Genomic DNA, 13,873 nt, shown 5'->3' on the forward strand with positions numbered 1-13,873 from the left:
TAACAAGGCCAAAAATTAAAAATAAGGAAAAAGTGGGGGAGAAGAACAGAAGCCAAGAAGATTGAAAAAAAGAAAAAGAAAAAACAATATATTTACCCAGGAGCACGATTTTTAAGAGAGCTATCATTCAAAAAGCATAAAATGGAGAAGAGTTTAGCAACTCCCATCATGAAAAAGACCCATGCTCTTTGACCCAATAATTCCATTCCTGGGAATTATCCCAAGGAAATGAATTCAGAACTGGAACAAAAATAAAGAGGCGCCTGTACAAAGACGATTACAGTCACATTGTTTATAATAGCAGAAATCTGGAAACAACCGAAATGTCCAATAATAGGGGAAATGCTTTGGCAAATTACGGCATGTCCGCTGGATGGAATATCATGCAGCAATTAAAACGACGGAAAGGAGAAGAGAGAATCATGGAAAAGTGTTTTAGAACAGTGCTGAGAGGAGTTTAAAAAGTATTGAGTCCAGGGGCCCCTGGATGGCTCAGTCAGTTGAGCGTCTGCCTTTGGCTCAGGTCATGATCCCGAGGTCCTGGGATCGAGTCCCACTCGATCGAGTCGGGATCCCTGCTCTGCGGGGAGTCTGCTTCTCCCTCTCCCTCTGCCCCTCGCTCCCTCTGTCAAATAAATTAAAAGGAAAGTACTGAACCCCTTCTAAGTACCAGGCACTATCCAACACACCTTCCGTACGTATCCCAGCAACACTTCACACAAGTCCGAAAGAAACCTATTCCTATTTCCCTTTAACCAACAAGGAAACGGAGGTTCAGCAAGCTAAAGAACTTGCCCCAATCATAGAGGAAGCGAGGAGGAGAGTCCCGACATGTATGTGACTTTCTGCCCCCAGAGCTCATGCCTACCCTGAGGTCCTCAGTGTACCACTCAAGGTCCTCCTTAGTGCTCAAGACCATTCTTTTTCTGATGATGATTGTGTTTGGGAGGCCAATCCAGATCAGAAGCAGCTAGCAAAAAGTGTCAGGGTACCTGAGAAAGGCCTGTGAGTATACAGCAAGAGGCAAAGAAAACAAAATGTCAAAGGAAACTACCTTTGTTGGGGGCAAGAAAACACAGAGGAAAGAAGTCAGAGGGTGATCAGGAAGACCAGACATCAGGAAGGACTGAGCAGAACCAGGAGATAGGGAGCCTGAAGGGCAAGAAAGCTGGGGGCTCCTGGAAACTGGGTCTGCCCATCCTTACCCACTGCCCCTCCCGGGCCTGCACTCAGTGGTGCTCAATAAATGTGGGCTGAAATACACACATCTCATGGTATGTGAATAAAGCAAGAGAAAAGACAGAAGAGAAGAGCCAGGAAGATGGGTGGACTGGAAATGGGGACTGCCCCAGTGAGACTGTGGGCTCCGGTGGCCCACAGCAGGGCGGTGCGGCTAAGGAAGCCAATATACCAGTCCTGGACTTCACTGTCTGAGAACAGGTGTCAAGGGCAGGTGGGAGATTTGGCTTAGCTGGTTGCATGGCCTCCCAGCACCGTGTGGGCTGCCAGAAGCCAGGGAAAGCTTCCGGAGGAAATGGAGATGGTCATGTCATAGGAAAAAATTTATATAGACTCTGCCCACCTGCTGGGATACATACCACTCTGCTCGGAGGCAGAGGGCTGGACTAGAAGACTTCACCAGGTCACTCTGCTTCTTTAAGGCTAACCACCCAGCACCACCACTCCCCAAAACCAGGCTTACTCAGACGGCAAACACCACAGATGACCCAAGACTGGCTAGAGCTGGTTATTACCGAAAAAGGGGGAATCGCTATGTGGGGGTTCATCCTATCATTCTCTCTACTTTTGTACATGTTGAACACTTCCATATTAGAGTTTTCAAAACACATGAACTCAAACCCAGGCATTTTATCTAAAACTCACCAGGACCCAGCCCAGGCTTTGGGGCTGCCCTCTGGATCCCAGACAAAGGCCACCGAAGTCTTAAAAAATTATTATTCAGATTTTTCAGGGGGAAGAGAAAGTTATTTGCAACTGCAAGGCAGACAGGATAAGCAGGTCAGTAAGACTGTCCGGGTTGGAGTCACAGCTTGGTCACTCCTCAGCTGTGTGCCTCCAGGCAAAACACTTCACCTCACTGCACCTCACTTTCTTCCTCTGCAAAATGGGGATAACAATACGATCTTCCTCACAAGGTTGCTGGGGGGCGTAAACGGCACCCCAAACTCCCAAGAGTGGCGCCAGGCATGGAGTAAGCTCGCAGTAAAAGTCAGCTGTTGTGATATCCCCATTCTGTAACACGGATAGTCATTTCAGAAACCATGCATTCATGTGATCAGTAATCTGGAGAAAAGGAACAAGGGTGAAACTAGCCCTCTAGTTCTAGACCTCAGGCAGTGGCATGAGAGCAGCATGGCCAGGGGCCCCGAAGTGGGCCCCAGCAGACCCAAGCCTCCATCAGCCAAGGGGCTAGAAAGAGCTCCTCCTTTCAAAAAGCCAGCACAAGAAACAGGAAGCTGCTTCCTTTCCTTTCCATTCTGAGCCAGCATTTCCTTTTTTGTTTTAAAAAGCATTCCTTGTCTGCAGCCCAGCCCTTCCCCTGCCCTCAGCAGCCCCAGGCTCAAACACACCCACAGTTATCTGCATTTCTCTTGGATAGTTTTCTGCCCACCAGCAAGGTCATGAGGTTCCTGGTAGACCCTGAGTGAGCAGTGCCCTTGACACCAGGCTATCTGGCATGTGGGGGCAAGAGCAGGAGCAAGGACTCCAGACACCCAAATCTCTCTGGACCTGCTTTGCTCACCTAGTTGAGAGGATTAAGAGAAATGGGTCTTTAAGTGCTAGTATGGCGCCCACAACACACTCTGTCTCCCTTTGGAAAGCACCTCCCTTGACAAAGGCAACCCCACACAGGAGTCACCAACCTCTCCTTAACCAGTATGATAAAAACTGGAATCTCAAAGGGGACCCCAGCAACATAAAAACATAAACCTAAGCTGACACTTTCTTGCCTCTTTCCCTGTTCATGGCTTAAGGAAGTTATTTCCCCAATGATGTTCAGTGGAATAAAGAGCCCTGGATAAATAAGTTTGGGAATACTTGCTGCAGAACTTCTCAGAGCCTTTAAAACACAAAATCATCTTCAGGAATCTCCAGGAGGGAGGGGGCTGATGTGGCGCATTCTCAACCACAAGAAGGCCTCTTTCACAGATACAGTATGGGAAAAACTGCACTAAGCCCTTTCAGGGGCCCCAAATGGGGGTTGGGGGGGTGGCTCTCAAGATAATGCCCAATGACGGAGAACACTCAAGTAACTTTATAAACATGCCTGTAACTTTTTTCCCCAGCCAACAAAAACTCTGAATGCCCCATGAATAAGCTGGTCCTGCTCATCCATGCCCAAACCAAACCCAAACTAACTGGCTAACCGGGGACTCAAAACCTCCAGGTGTCATGCTGAAGAAAGCCCTGCCATTCTATATGCAGTTTATCTCACCAGGAAAGCAGAACCCTCATCAATGTTACAGACTGGAGTCTGTAGTGCATTCTGTGCAAAAAGCTACTCTTCCTAACAATAGCTGGTCTTTCCATGGGCTGCAGTGTGCTTTCTTTCCCAATCTTTTTTTTTTTTTTTTAATTTTAAACACAAGACTTAATTCACTCTTGCAATTATTCTGTGGGTGGAAAAATGAAAAGGGGGAGAAAAATGGCAAGCAAACAGGATACTTTAGCTCCATTATTTTGAAAGGCAATCTGCCCAGTTCAAACACACGGCTGCCCACCAAGGCCAGAATGGCGGAGAACGAGAGAAGCATATAAATATATAGGTTTTATAAGCAGCCACAGCTCGAACTGAAGCCTTTTCAATGCAGATGAGAAACAGTCATGCCGAGGAACAAATGACATAGCATTTCTGATCCCAGCAACTGTCCCCAGTGTACCTCTCTGTAGCTCTACCGGCAGTCTGGGATAGGGCAGAAGGCCAAGATGGACACAAAGGCATTGGATCAAAAGGTTGTATCTTCCAGAAGTGTTAGCAAGTAACTTACAATGTCACCTTGACATTAAAACCAACAACAATGTATCATGGCAGATAATGCAGCATATGCACCTATTTAATACGGCACAGGCCCTACAGGAGTAAAAGTTCATGCACCCAAGTCCCAGGGGACCTTTCAATGGAAGGATGAGAAGCCCCTGAAAGTAAAGTCAGGTCAAAGAGAGCCCCTTCTGACTGTGCCAGCGCATTGGCTAGACTGGTTTTCAAAAGAGGGCACACCCACAGGATACCCAAAGCTGCTCCCCAAGGATCTCTCCACTGCCCAGGGTCCCCAAGATACTGAGATCGGGGCTGGGAAGACAAACCCAATTGCTTGCTTTTTGCAGGAAACCCCTGGAGGCGGAGGACCCCGGCAGCATAGGAGGATGAGAAAGCAGCTGCTGCCCTCTGTCTAGATGGCCCCTGCGGTCTGAATCCCACCCCCAGCTCAGTCCCTCCTCTACCCTTTAACAAGGTTAATTCTCTCACAGAGATTCCTGCGGAGTCACTTCCCCCCTCAGGCCTTCAGTCACCTGCCTCGCCTGCTGACGGCAGGGGCCGGACTAGACAGAAAGCCCAAGATCCTTTGAAACCCTCTTGCCAAGATACCCCAAAGAGCTAGCTGATCAATATCTGTGGTTGGTGAGGAAAATGAAGCTCCAGTTCAATGAGGTGCCTTTTGTGAGTTCCCGAGGATAAAGACCTCACCACACGGAAGCGGTCCCAGTCCCTGGACACTGAAAGACTTGACACCCAGCACCCACTCTTGCTGTCCTGGGTCAAGGAACATTCCCTCTTCTAATTGGCCAGCCCAAGTCCCCGCCCAACTTTGCTGCAGGCAACCACAAAACCAGAATCCACAGTCCATGACAAGTACCCCATAGCCTCAGCCATGGAGCAAAACTAGAAGCCATAATTCCTGCGACAGAACCCAGTACCTCAGTGTCAGGGACCCAGTCCTTCCTGTCTCCTGGTTATGGTCCTTGCTCTCAAAGTGGATGCTGATGCAAGGAGAAAAGAGGTAAATGCATAAAGGCCGATATTTTATAAATCCTGTTATTCATGTTGGGGGAAGGGGCAAAATATTGTGCCCCAGAGATTTTATTTTATTTATTTTTATTTGAGGGAGGGAGAGCATGAGAGAGAGAGACAGAGAGAAAGAGGGAGAGAATGCATGTATGCACAAGCAGGGGGCAGGAGCAGAGGGAGACACAGACTCTCTGCTGGGCAGGGAGCTCCATGCAGGCCTCAATCGCAGGACCCCCGGGATCATGACCTGAGCCGAAGGCAGACACTTAACCAACAGAGCCACCCAGGCATCCCCTATGCCCTAAAGATTTTAAAGACCAGGATCAGGATTACATGTGTTCCTGTACTTTGAGCAGCAAATTCTACTTCTGGGAAGAGACTCTCTGCAGCACGATTTACACTACCAAGACTTCAAAACAGCCTGAACGGCCAACACCAGGAGGACTGGTTGGATGAATATATAACCACACCATGTAGCCACCAAGAGAAATGATGTGTATCTGCATGTACTGATGCAGAGAAAGGATACTGCATTATAAAGCAATGCACATGGGGCACCTGGATGGCTCAGTTGGTTAAGTCGGCCCTCGGCTCAGGTCATGATCCCAGAGTCCTAGGATCGAGCCCCGAGTCAGGCTCCCTGCTAGGCAGGAGGCCTGCTTCTCCTTCACCCACTCCCCACTGCCTGTGTTCCCTCTCTCGCTGTGTCTCTCTCTGTCATATAAATAAATAAAATCTTAAAAACAAAAATAAAGCAATGCACATGGTATACTCCACAAATACATACGTGTATGTTTTTATGCAAATGAAGACAGAAACACTGGAAGAATATACAGCAAAATGTTAATAAGAATTAACCAAATTGGGGCACCTGGGTGGCTCAGTGGGTTAAAGCCTCTGCCTTCCTCAGGTCATGGTCCAGGGAGCCTGCTTCCCCCCCCCCGCCCCACGCTCTCTCTGCCTGCCTCTCTGCCTACTTTGTGATCTCTGTGTCAAATAAATAAAATCTTTAAAAAAAAAAAAAAGAATTAACCAGATCTGAGAGGCGGCATTCTGGGTGTTTTTATTTTTCTTTTGTTCATCCGTATTTTCTTTTTTTTTACACCAAACACAGACCATTATGTGTATTTCTAAAATATTTCTGTAAAAAGGAGAAAGCTAAAGAATATGCTGTGCATCCGAGGGATCACTCAGAAAGTATAACGCAGGTATCCATTAAAAAAATTATGAGCAAGCCGATCTCCAGGCAGCTTCTCGTTTCTCAGTGACACCAGCAGCACAGGGCTCGTTGCATCACAGACCTGTCTTTGAACTAGAGGGAAGCAGCCACAAGCCCAGCTCAGAGGCTGCACAGCCTGCGGCAGCCACCAATAAACCCAGTCACTGGGAACGGAGCCACCCAGCAAACGCCCCTGGAAATGCCCGTGTTACTGGCCAAGTCCTGGGGCTCAGGAGCCATGATTCTGAACAGAATGGCCAACATGACCGCTCGAGGCAGTTGCAAGGTTCAGAATGTGGGTTCTGAAGACAAGGTAACCCAGGTCTGATCCAGGTCTGGTCCATCTACTCACTCAGGCCTCTGAGCCCCCGATGTCTTCATTTGCAAATGAAACGAAACCCTCCTACGGCATATTGCCGAGGGCCTGGAAGAGTGCTCGACCCCAGAACAGGTGATCAAGACTGTTTCTGTTCCATGTCCACCCTCAATGAGCAGGCAGACGCATTCCCATATCCCCAAAGGTACCCGCATGGCTTTCTTTTCCCTGAATATGAGGGGAGATTCTGATCCATCTCTTCTGAAAAGACACAGACCTTCTAAAAAGCACAACTTAGAGAGACATGGTCGCAGGTGTTCCTACATCTCCCCATGACTGCGGGCATTGCCACCAAGGACCAGGCCCTCTGCAGTCCCTCTTCAGACCGCAGCCAGCAGGCAGGGCCAGAATCTTTGTGGTGGGGAATGCAGCTCCCCAGAATGTGGGGCCGGCCCAAAGGGGAAGGAGGCCTTCCCATTATCGTCCCCAGGCAGCAAGCCAGCAGCCTCCTGGCGCTCACTCCTGGCCTCCTGAACTTGGGCTACAGACGTGGTGAGGCCTTCCTCCAGCACCACCCAGCCCTCCCTAGCCTTGGCAAACGGTAGCACCCTCTCCAGACCACTGCTGCAGAACGCTGGGGGCGAGTTCCACCAGGGGAAAAGCTACCAAGACGAAAGGAGACACCAAAGGTGACAGCGTCTCATCTCTGCACCCCTCCAGCAGGAGGCTGCTACTCTGGCAATGGAGCAGGAGAGAAATGGCCCACTCCAGAGCAACAGCTGGTAGGGGAAAGGGAAACCTGCTTTTGCTCGAAGTACTGCAGGGGACGTGACCTAGGACACTAGGACTCTGCGAATACGTCCCATGACAACAGAAGGCTAGCCTGGCCAACTATTTGGTCATATTCCCGATTCCTAAGCAGTCAGCAAGCCATGTTACTTGGAGGCACTATGGTTCACCTGCCTGGCTCCCCACTGGATTCCAAGTGTCCCCCAAAGACCAGGAGAGCAACCTCCCTACCACTGAATTCTTCCCAGGGTGGCTGCCCCTAGCTCAGCAGGCAAACCAGTAATAACTGAAGGTGTGTCAAGTTTATGCAAGGCCCAAGGGCCTGATCTGTGAGGACGAACGGCATCCCCTCTCCTTTCCGGAAGTTTGGGGTGGGGTGGGGGGACCATGGGGAGAGCTCGGGTACTTCACACAGCAGGGTTCTGACCTCTGGGTCACCCATAATCAAGCTGGGTGAGAGGCAAGCCCCACTGACCTTCTGAGTAGCAGCCCCCCTTCCCTGGGGGGCCTCCTGGCTCCTGGGCAATTCCTCAGGGAAGGGCCCCAAGGCAGACTATATCCACCATACCTCCCCACTGTTGCCTTCCCAGCAGGCCCATGGGCAAGATCCTTCCGGAACTCCTTTCTCCAAGTCACTTGCATTAGAGGGGTTTCTCTAAAAGAGCGTAAGGTAGGGGGACTTGGTATGCCATGGCCTCTTCTGGAAAGTGCTAGCAGGGAGGCAGAAAAGGGCAAAGTTACCATGCCCCTAAATGTGAATCTTCATGAGGCACTGTTAGCTCCGTAGAGCCCGGCAGAGACTTAGCCCACGAAGGATGAATACATGAGGGAATGAACTGGCATGGGGCTTCCAGGCCCAGATGGGAGGCCAGCCAGGTGTCCCGCTGTGAGCACATCTGGGAACAAGAACATTCTACCCCTCCTCCATGGAGTTCTCAGACCCCCTGGGAAGGTCTGATGGAGACAGGGCCCCACCTTCTGCTATGATGAAGAGGCCTCATGGCACTGTTTACAGGTTCTGACTCTGAGTGCAGATTTTGTCTCCCCTTCCTCCCCACCTAGAGAAAAACAACTGTGTGGTGAGGATTAGTGGATTTCTAGGAAATATCAGGAGGCTGAGAAGGACCCAGCAGCACCACCGGCTGGCAGGTAGGAGGCAAACATTAAAAACAAGCCCCGGCTCCTTCCACTCTTTTGAATCCCAAACAGGACCGCTACGCCAAATCTCGGACACCAGCAGGTGCGCCCAAGTCCACGACTTCCAGCGGCCTCCCACGTGCTGTTTCTGCCAGCGAATGCTTCCTCAACGAAGGCCAGAGTGGGCTGGGGTTCCTTTCTCCATTCTGGGAAAAGTCGGATAAGCCAAGCCCTCTGGTCAGCCCCTTTCTTTAAAAGCCAGGAATCCAACGTTGCAAGCACGGTCTCTGGGGGCCCTGGCCTGGCATATGATAAGAGGAGCCCAAAGAACAGAAAAGAAAGCCAGAGCAGACACTGCCACTGCCCTGCCTATCTCACTACACACCGGTGGGACTGTCTCCCAGGCTGGGTCAGCCATCTCCAGGAAACAAGAGCCAGCTCTGTTGAAGTACCTTCCCCTGAAGGAGGCGTGGGTTATGAATGTCACTGGACTCCTCCCAGGGTAAGGTGATAGGCACAATCTTTTGTTAGTAAGACACGGACTTACAGGCTCGCAACACTGCAGGTTTCTGCCGTCTCATCCCCATTTTACAGATGGGAAGCTTGAGGTTCAGAAGTCATGGGACTTGCCCGAGGTCACACAGTGAGTCCCCAGACCTGAAACCAAAGCTGTCCACCACACTGTCCCTATCAGCAGAACTCTATGACTAATACACTTCTCCCCTATTTTATCACTTTGGTAGATCTATTAGAACTATTCGAACTATTTTTAAATGGGGACATGTTAACAAATGTTTGATTCAACCCAACTGAGCCCCTTCATGAAACCACCAAATTTAGAGCCACGAGAGCCTGAAAAGATCCACTCCAGCCTGACTGTTCAGGTTAGGAGGCTAAGGCCTCCAGGGTGAAGAGATTCATTCAAACTAGCTGGAGGCAGCCCCAGGGAACCAGTTTCTGAGATCTAAATTCCCATCCCGAAAAACAAAGCAGATCCTCCCTTTTGAGGGAATGGGACTGACCCAAACCCACATCACAATGGAAAGAACAGGGACCTGGGTATTCCCCTTTGGGACTTTGGATGGGTTTCTGGCTACCAGAGCCCATCCTCCAATAAACCCTTGGGAGGGAAACCACTGAATAAACATAGCCCAGAGACCTAAAGAGTGGGATGCTTTGGGGTGTCCTGATGCCATACCTTTGCCAAAACAAATGACTCTGGAAGTCAGGGTACCCAGAGGGTAAGGCGCTGTTTCCAGAGAATGAACAGGAACTGGTTCTCCTGTATCCACTCTGTGAACCAGGAGCTTCTCTGAGTGACATGGGGACAATCCCAGAGAGGCCCACACAGAGAACTTTCTCTCTTCTCAGTAACACAGCAGTCCAACCAGACACATGCTGCCGGACAACGATCCCTCCTCCCACAACTAAGCCACACAGGCCCCCTATTGTGTCAGTTTAAAAACTGAACTTTGCTGGGCAAACACATTCGGCTGTGTTCAAGAAACCAGTTTCTCTCGCCACTTGGGAAACAGCAGCATGCATGCAAGAAGGGACAGCTGGGGGGGTGGGGGGTGTTGTTGGTTGGTTTGTTTTTTAAGCAAAGCCCTGGTCATCACTGCTATAGCAACTAGAACAAAAAGGAGACTAGCCAGCGCCGATTAGATAGATGCTTCCAGTGTTCCTGGTTTTGTAGCTCTTAAGAAAACAGAACTGCAGGAGAGAAGTCATTTTGGATCAAACAGGGATTCCAGCTTCTAGTGTGCTCAAATCATGGGCTGGCCCTCTGACAGCTGGCGAAGGCAATCAGCAATTGGGGGGGGGGGTGAGAAACTAAGGTTCTAATAAAACAAAACATCCCCAGATCTGCAGAAGGCCAGATGTGCCAGTGCAAGGTGGAAAGAAGATGGGGTAGCAATTAAGTGGTGCCTGGCATTTCGCAGCCTTTCCAGTCTCTGGACAAAAGCTAGTTGGGAATGCACTAGTTTCCCTCTATTGTGTATGGGGGAGGGTGAGACTCGCCCACCCCACCCCTTCTGAGAACCCAACCACCCTTCTGACTGGTTCTTCCAAACCCTTTTAATACTGCACTTCCCGGCTATAATTTGAGGGAGGAGGGCCCGCAGATCTGATTTCTTCTTTACACCAGAGACCGGCTCCTCCAAAACCCCTTAAATAGTGTCATCTTCCCACCAAAGGCGTCGTGCCCCAGCACAGTCCTCCCTAAAGCAAAATCCAGTGTGTGAGGAGGAGTGGGGGAGTCGCTGGGTAATTATATTTCGAGCAGTGAAATGCTGTGGCTATGCGAAAGGAAAGCACCAACTGAACGGTAAAAATGCAGTTTCAGCAAACACGTTGCTGAAAAGCGGCAGACAAAAATCCTGGGAGGAGAGGAAAGGAAGGAACAAGCCGGAGTCTGGGGCGTGAGGGGAAGACACACACACAGAGAGAGGTGGGGGGGGGGGGAGAATGGCGGGCGTATGGTCACACTTTAGGGGGACCCCCCACGCCTCGTCACCCCGGCCCACGGGCGCTCGTCACAGTCACACAGAGAAAAGTCCAGGGTGTGACTCAGTGGGAGAATGAGTCCTGCAGCCCCGCAAAATGGAAATGGGGTGGGGGCAGAGATGGGGAAGCACGGGATGCCCGCGGGCAGCCCACCCCGCCCACGGGCGCCTCCAGCCTCCACCCCAGTTCCCACTCCGCCCCTCCCCCTCCAAATCCCGCCCAAGGTGAGGAGCTAGTCCTGGGTCCCCAAGCCGCCGCATCAGCGAGTGGAGGAAAGAGAGGAAGCCTCAAAGGGGCGACTCCAGGATGCATCTGGGAACGAGTGCACATGGGCAGCGAGGGAGGTGCTGGGGGCCACTTCCCGGGCGCGCGGCCCCCTTACCTCCAGAGTCCGGATCTCCTGCTGGGTGAGGTCGTTGGACACCGCGCACTTGGTACGCAGCCCGCGCAGGCTGCCGATGGAGATGTCGATGAGCTTCTGGAGCTGCCCGCACTGCTGCAGCGCCCGGCTGGCTGCGGCTCCGGGGCCCCCGTCCGCTGCCGCCGCGTCCCCCCCGCCGCGGCCCTCCTTCTTCTCCCCCATCGCCGCCGCGCGCAGCGCTGCTCTATCCATGCCTCGGCATCGGGGCCGCGGGGTGGCCGAGGCGGAGAGCCCGGGGGGCGCGGGCGCCTCGGGAGGGAATCCGCGAGCGGGGAGAGCTGGACCTGGAGCGCCGCTCGGCGCAGCCGGATCCCGGACGCTGGGACGACCGGCCGCAGAACACGCCGCTCACGCCGACCGAGCCGCGGCGGCAAAGCGAAAGCCGCGGCGACCCGACGGCTGCGGCTCCCGAAGCTTTTAAGTGGCCGCGGGGGCCGGGTCAGGGGAGCTGAGCATGCTGGGACTTGTAGTCCGCGCCGCGCACCTGCCGCCCGGCCCGCGCCCTCGGGGCCCGGATCCGCTTCCCGAGCCCTGAGCCCCGCACCCTGTGGTCCAGGCTTTCTCCCTCCGCTGCGGGCTCCGGCTGTGCGAGACCGCCCCGCCTCTGCGCCCCGGGAGTGGCTGCAGCAGCCAGCTCCTCCCCCCGGGCTCCCAGAGCCGGGGGAAGCCTAGTGTCCCCGCCCTCCCCGCCCCTCCCCACCGCACTCCCGCCTCCAGCCTGGGGGCTTCCCACGACCCCCGGATGGGGCGGGGCAGGGGCCGGAGGGTCCGCTTCCTGCAATTCTGCAGCCGCTGCTGAACCCTTGGAAGATGGGGACAGTGGAGGTTCCAGGGTTTCTATGTGGGCTTTAGGAGCCGCCATCTAGTGGGAAGGGGCCTAAAGTACTCATCCTCCAGCTGGTTCACAGAGCAGTGGACTCTCAATTGTCTACACCAACCGGAATGCTCAGACCTGGAGAAGAACAGCAAGGACTTTCTTCAGGAGCCTATTTTCCCACCAAAACAAGTATCCCATCCCTCTGCCACCCCAACCCAGCAGTCGAGTCCAGAGGCCTGGGGTGGCACATTGATTTGTCATGGGCTTGGTGCGCTCTAGAGCAGACGCCCTGGGTTCAAATTCATACTCTACCTAGCTGTGTGACTTGGGCAAATTGAACTCACCTCTGAGTGTCTGACTTTCCCCATCAGTAAAAATGGGTTGATTATAGTACCTATCTCATAGGGTTCCTATAAAGAATGAGTTAATGTATGGACCTGAACTGATTACTGACACATATATCACTGGATAAATGATGGTATTTGCTACGAGTGAACCTCAGATCTCCTAAACTGAACTTAAAAACCTCTTAAAAACAGGGCCCCAGACCTGGTCTGTGGACACAGGCACAGTGTCTGTCTATGCCTTCTAACTCAGCATTCAAGCTGCAACCTATCTCCCCACTCTCCCTCCAACCCCCACCCCCGACCTCCTGCCGGGTTCACATGTGCCCTTGGCTAAACTGAAAAGCCAAGACTCTAATCAAAAGCACACAATTCCATACTTCCAACATCTGCTATCCAGAAGGAATATCTCTAAATTTTCTCCTGTAAATGCCTTGGCTGCAGAAGTGGCTGGCTAATTTATCTTCATATCCTCTTTCCCAGAGCCAAATACAGCGCCTGGCCCACAGCAGGAGCTCCATGAAATTGTGCAACCCATTTCACGAATTCTTCAGGCAGATCCTATACTGAGTTTCTCCTATCTTTCAGGCCAGCCCTGGCCTGGGCACTTTCTCTCTGTGTCTGTCTTGTCTGTATCCCCCTCTTTTTTGAAGAATGAGAATTGAACAGGAGGTAGGGGCACAGCATTGTATTCCTGCTTGAACTCCACACATAGGACCAGGGGGCATTTTATATTAAACCTTCCTTTAATGTCATTTGAAATTTCAAAACTAAAATACAAAACTATGATAACTTTAAAATGTGCTTTTGCAAACTCACCCATCCGCTGAGAATTTTCTGAAACATAAGAGGCTTCCTTCCTAACCCTTGACCCTTTCCACTCCTCACTTAATTTAAAACAGGATTCCCTGTTCTGTATCTATGAAGCCCCCGACCCTGACTGTCACCTTAGCCCGGTCCACGGTCGTTGCAGAAGAGTCTTAACTTTCCTGAAAGGGAACTGTGTCCCTGTTGTTCTCTACCTGAGTGTGAATCAGAATCTCCTGGAAGGCTGGGTAACATGCAGTGATGGACCCCACCCTTATGGTTTCTCATTCAGTGCTTGAGGATGGGGCTGGAGAATGTGTGTATTTTGTTTTAAAGATTTTATTTATTTGTTATAAAGATTTTATTTATTATTTGTTATAAAGATTTTATTTATTCATTTATTTGCCAGAGAGAGAGAGAACAAGGGAGCACAAGCAGGGGGAGTAACAGGCAGAGGGAGTGATAAAAGCAGACTGCCTGCTGAGC

General features: G+C 51.6%; 1 protein-coding gene across 2 annotated transcripts in view; it reads right to left on the bottom strand.

Annotated features, from left to right (window-relative positions):
• The window catches only part of KSR1 (kinase suppressor of ras 1), a 148,301-nt gene extending 136,276 nt beyond the window's left edge, over positions 1–12,025 (bottom strand). The window contains exon 1 of one of the 2 annotated variants that reach the window (XM_032322286.1): positions 11,381–12,025. In XM_032322286.1, the coding sequence (XP_032178177.1) occupies positions 11,381–11,611 (231 nt within the window). In that variant the 5' untranslated portion in view covers positions 11,612–12,025. The remainder of the gene's footprint in view (positions 1–11,380) is intronic. The other variant, XM_032322289.1, reaches the window with a different exon arrangement.
• Positions 12,026–13,873: the final 1,848 nt, after the last annotated feature.

The sequence above is a fragment of the Mustela erminea genome, chromosome 18, assembly GCF_009829155.1.
Source record: "Mustela erminea isolate mMusErm1 chromosome 18, mMusErm1.Pri, whole genome shotgun sequence".
Lineage (NCBI taxonomy): Eukaryota > Metazoa > Chordata > Mammalia > Carnivora > Mustelidae > Mustela > Mustela erminea.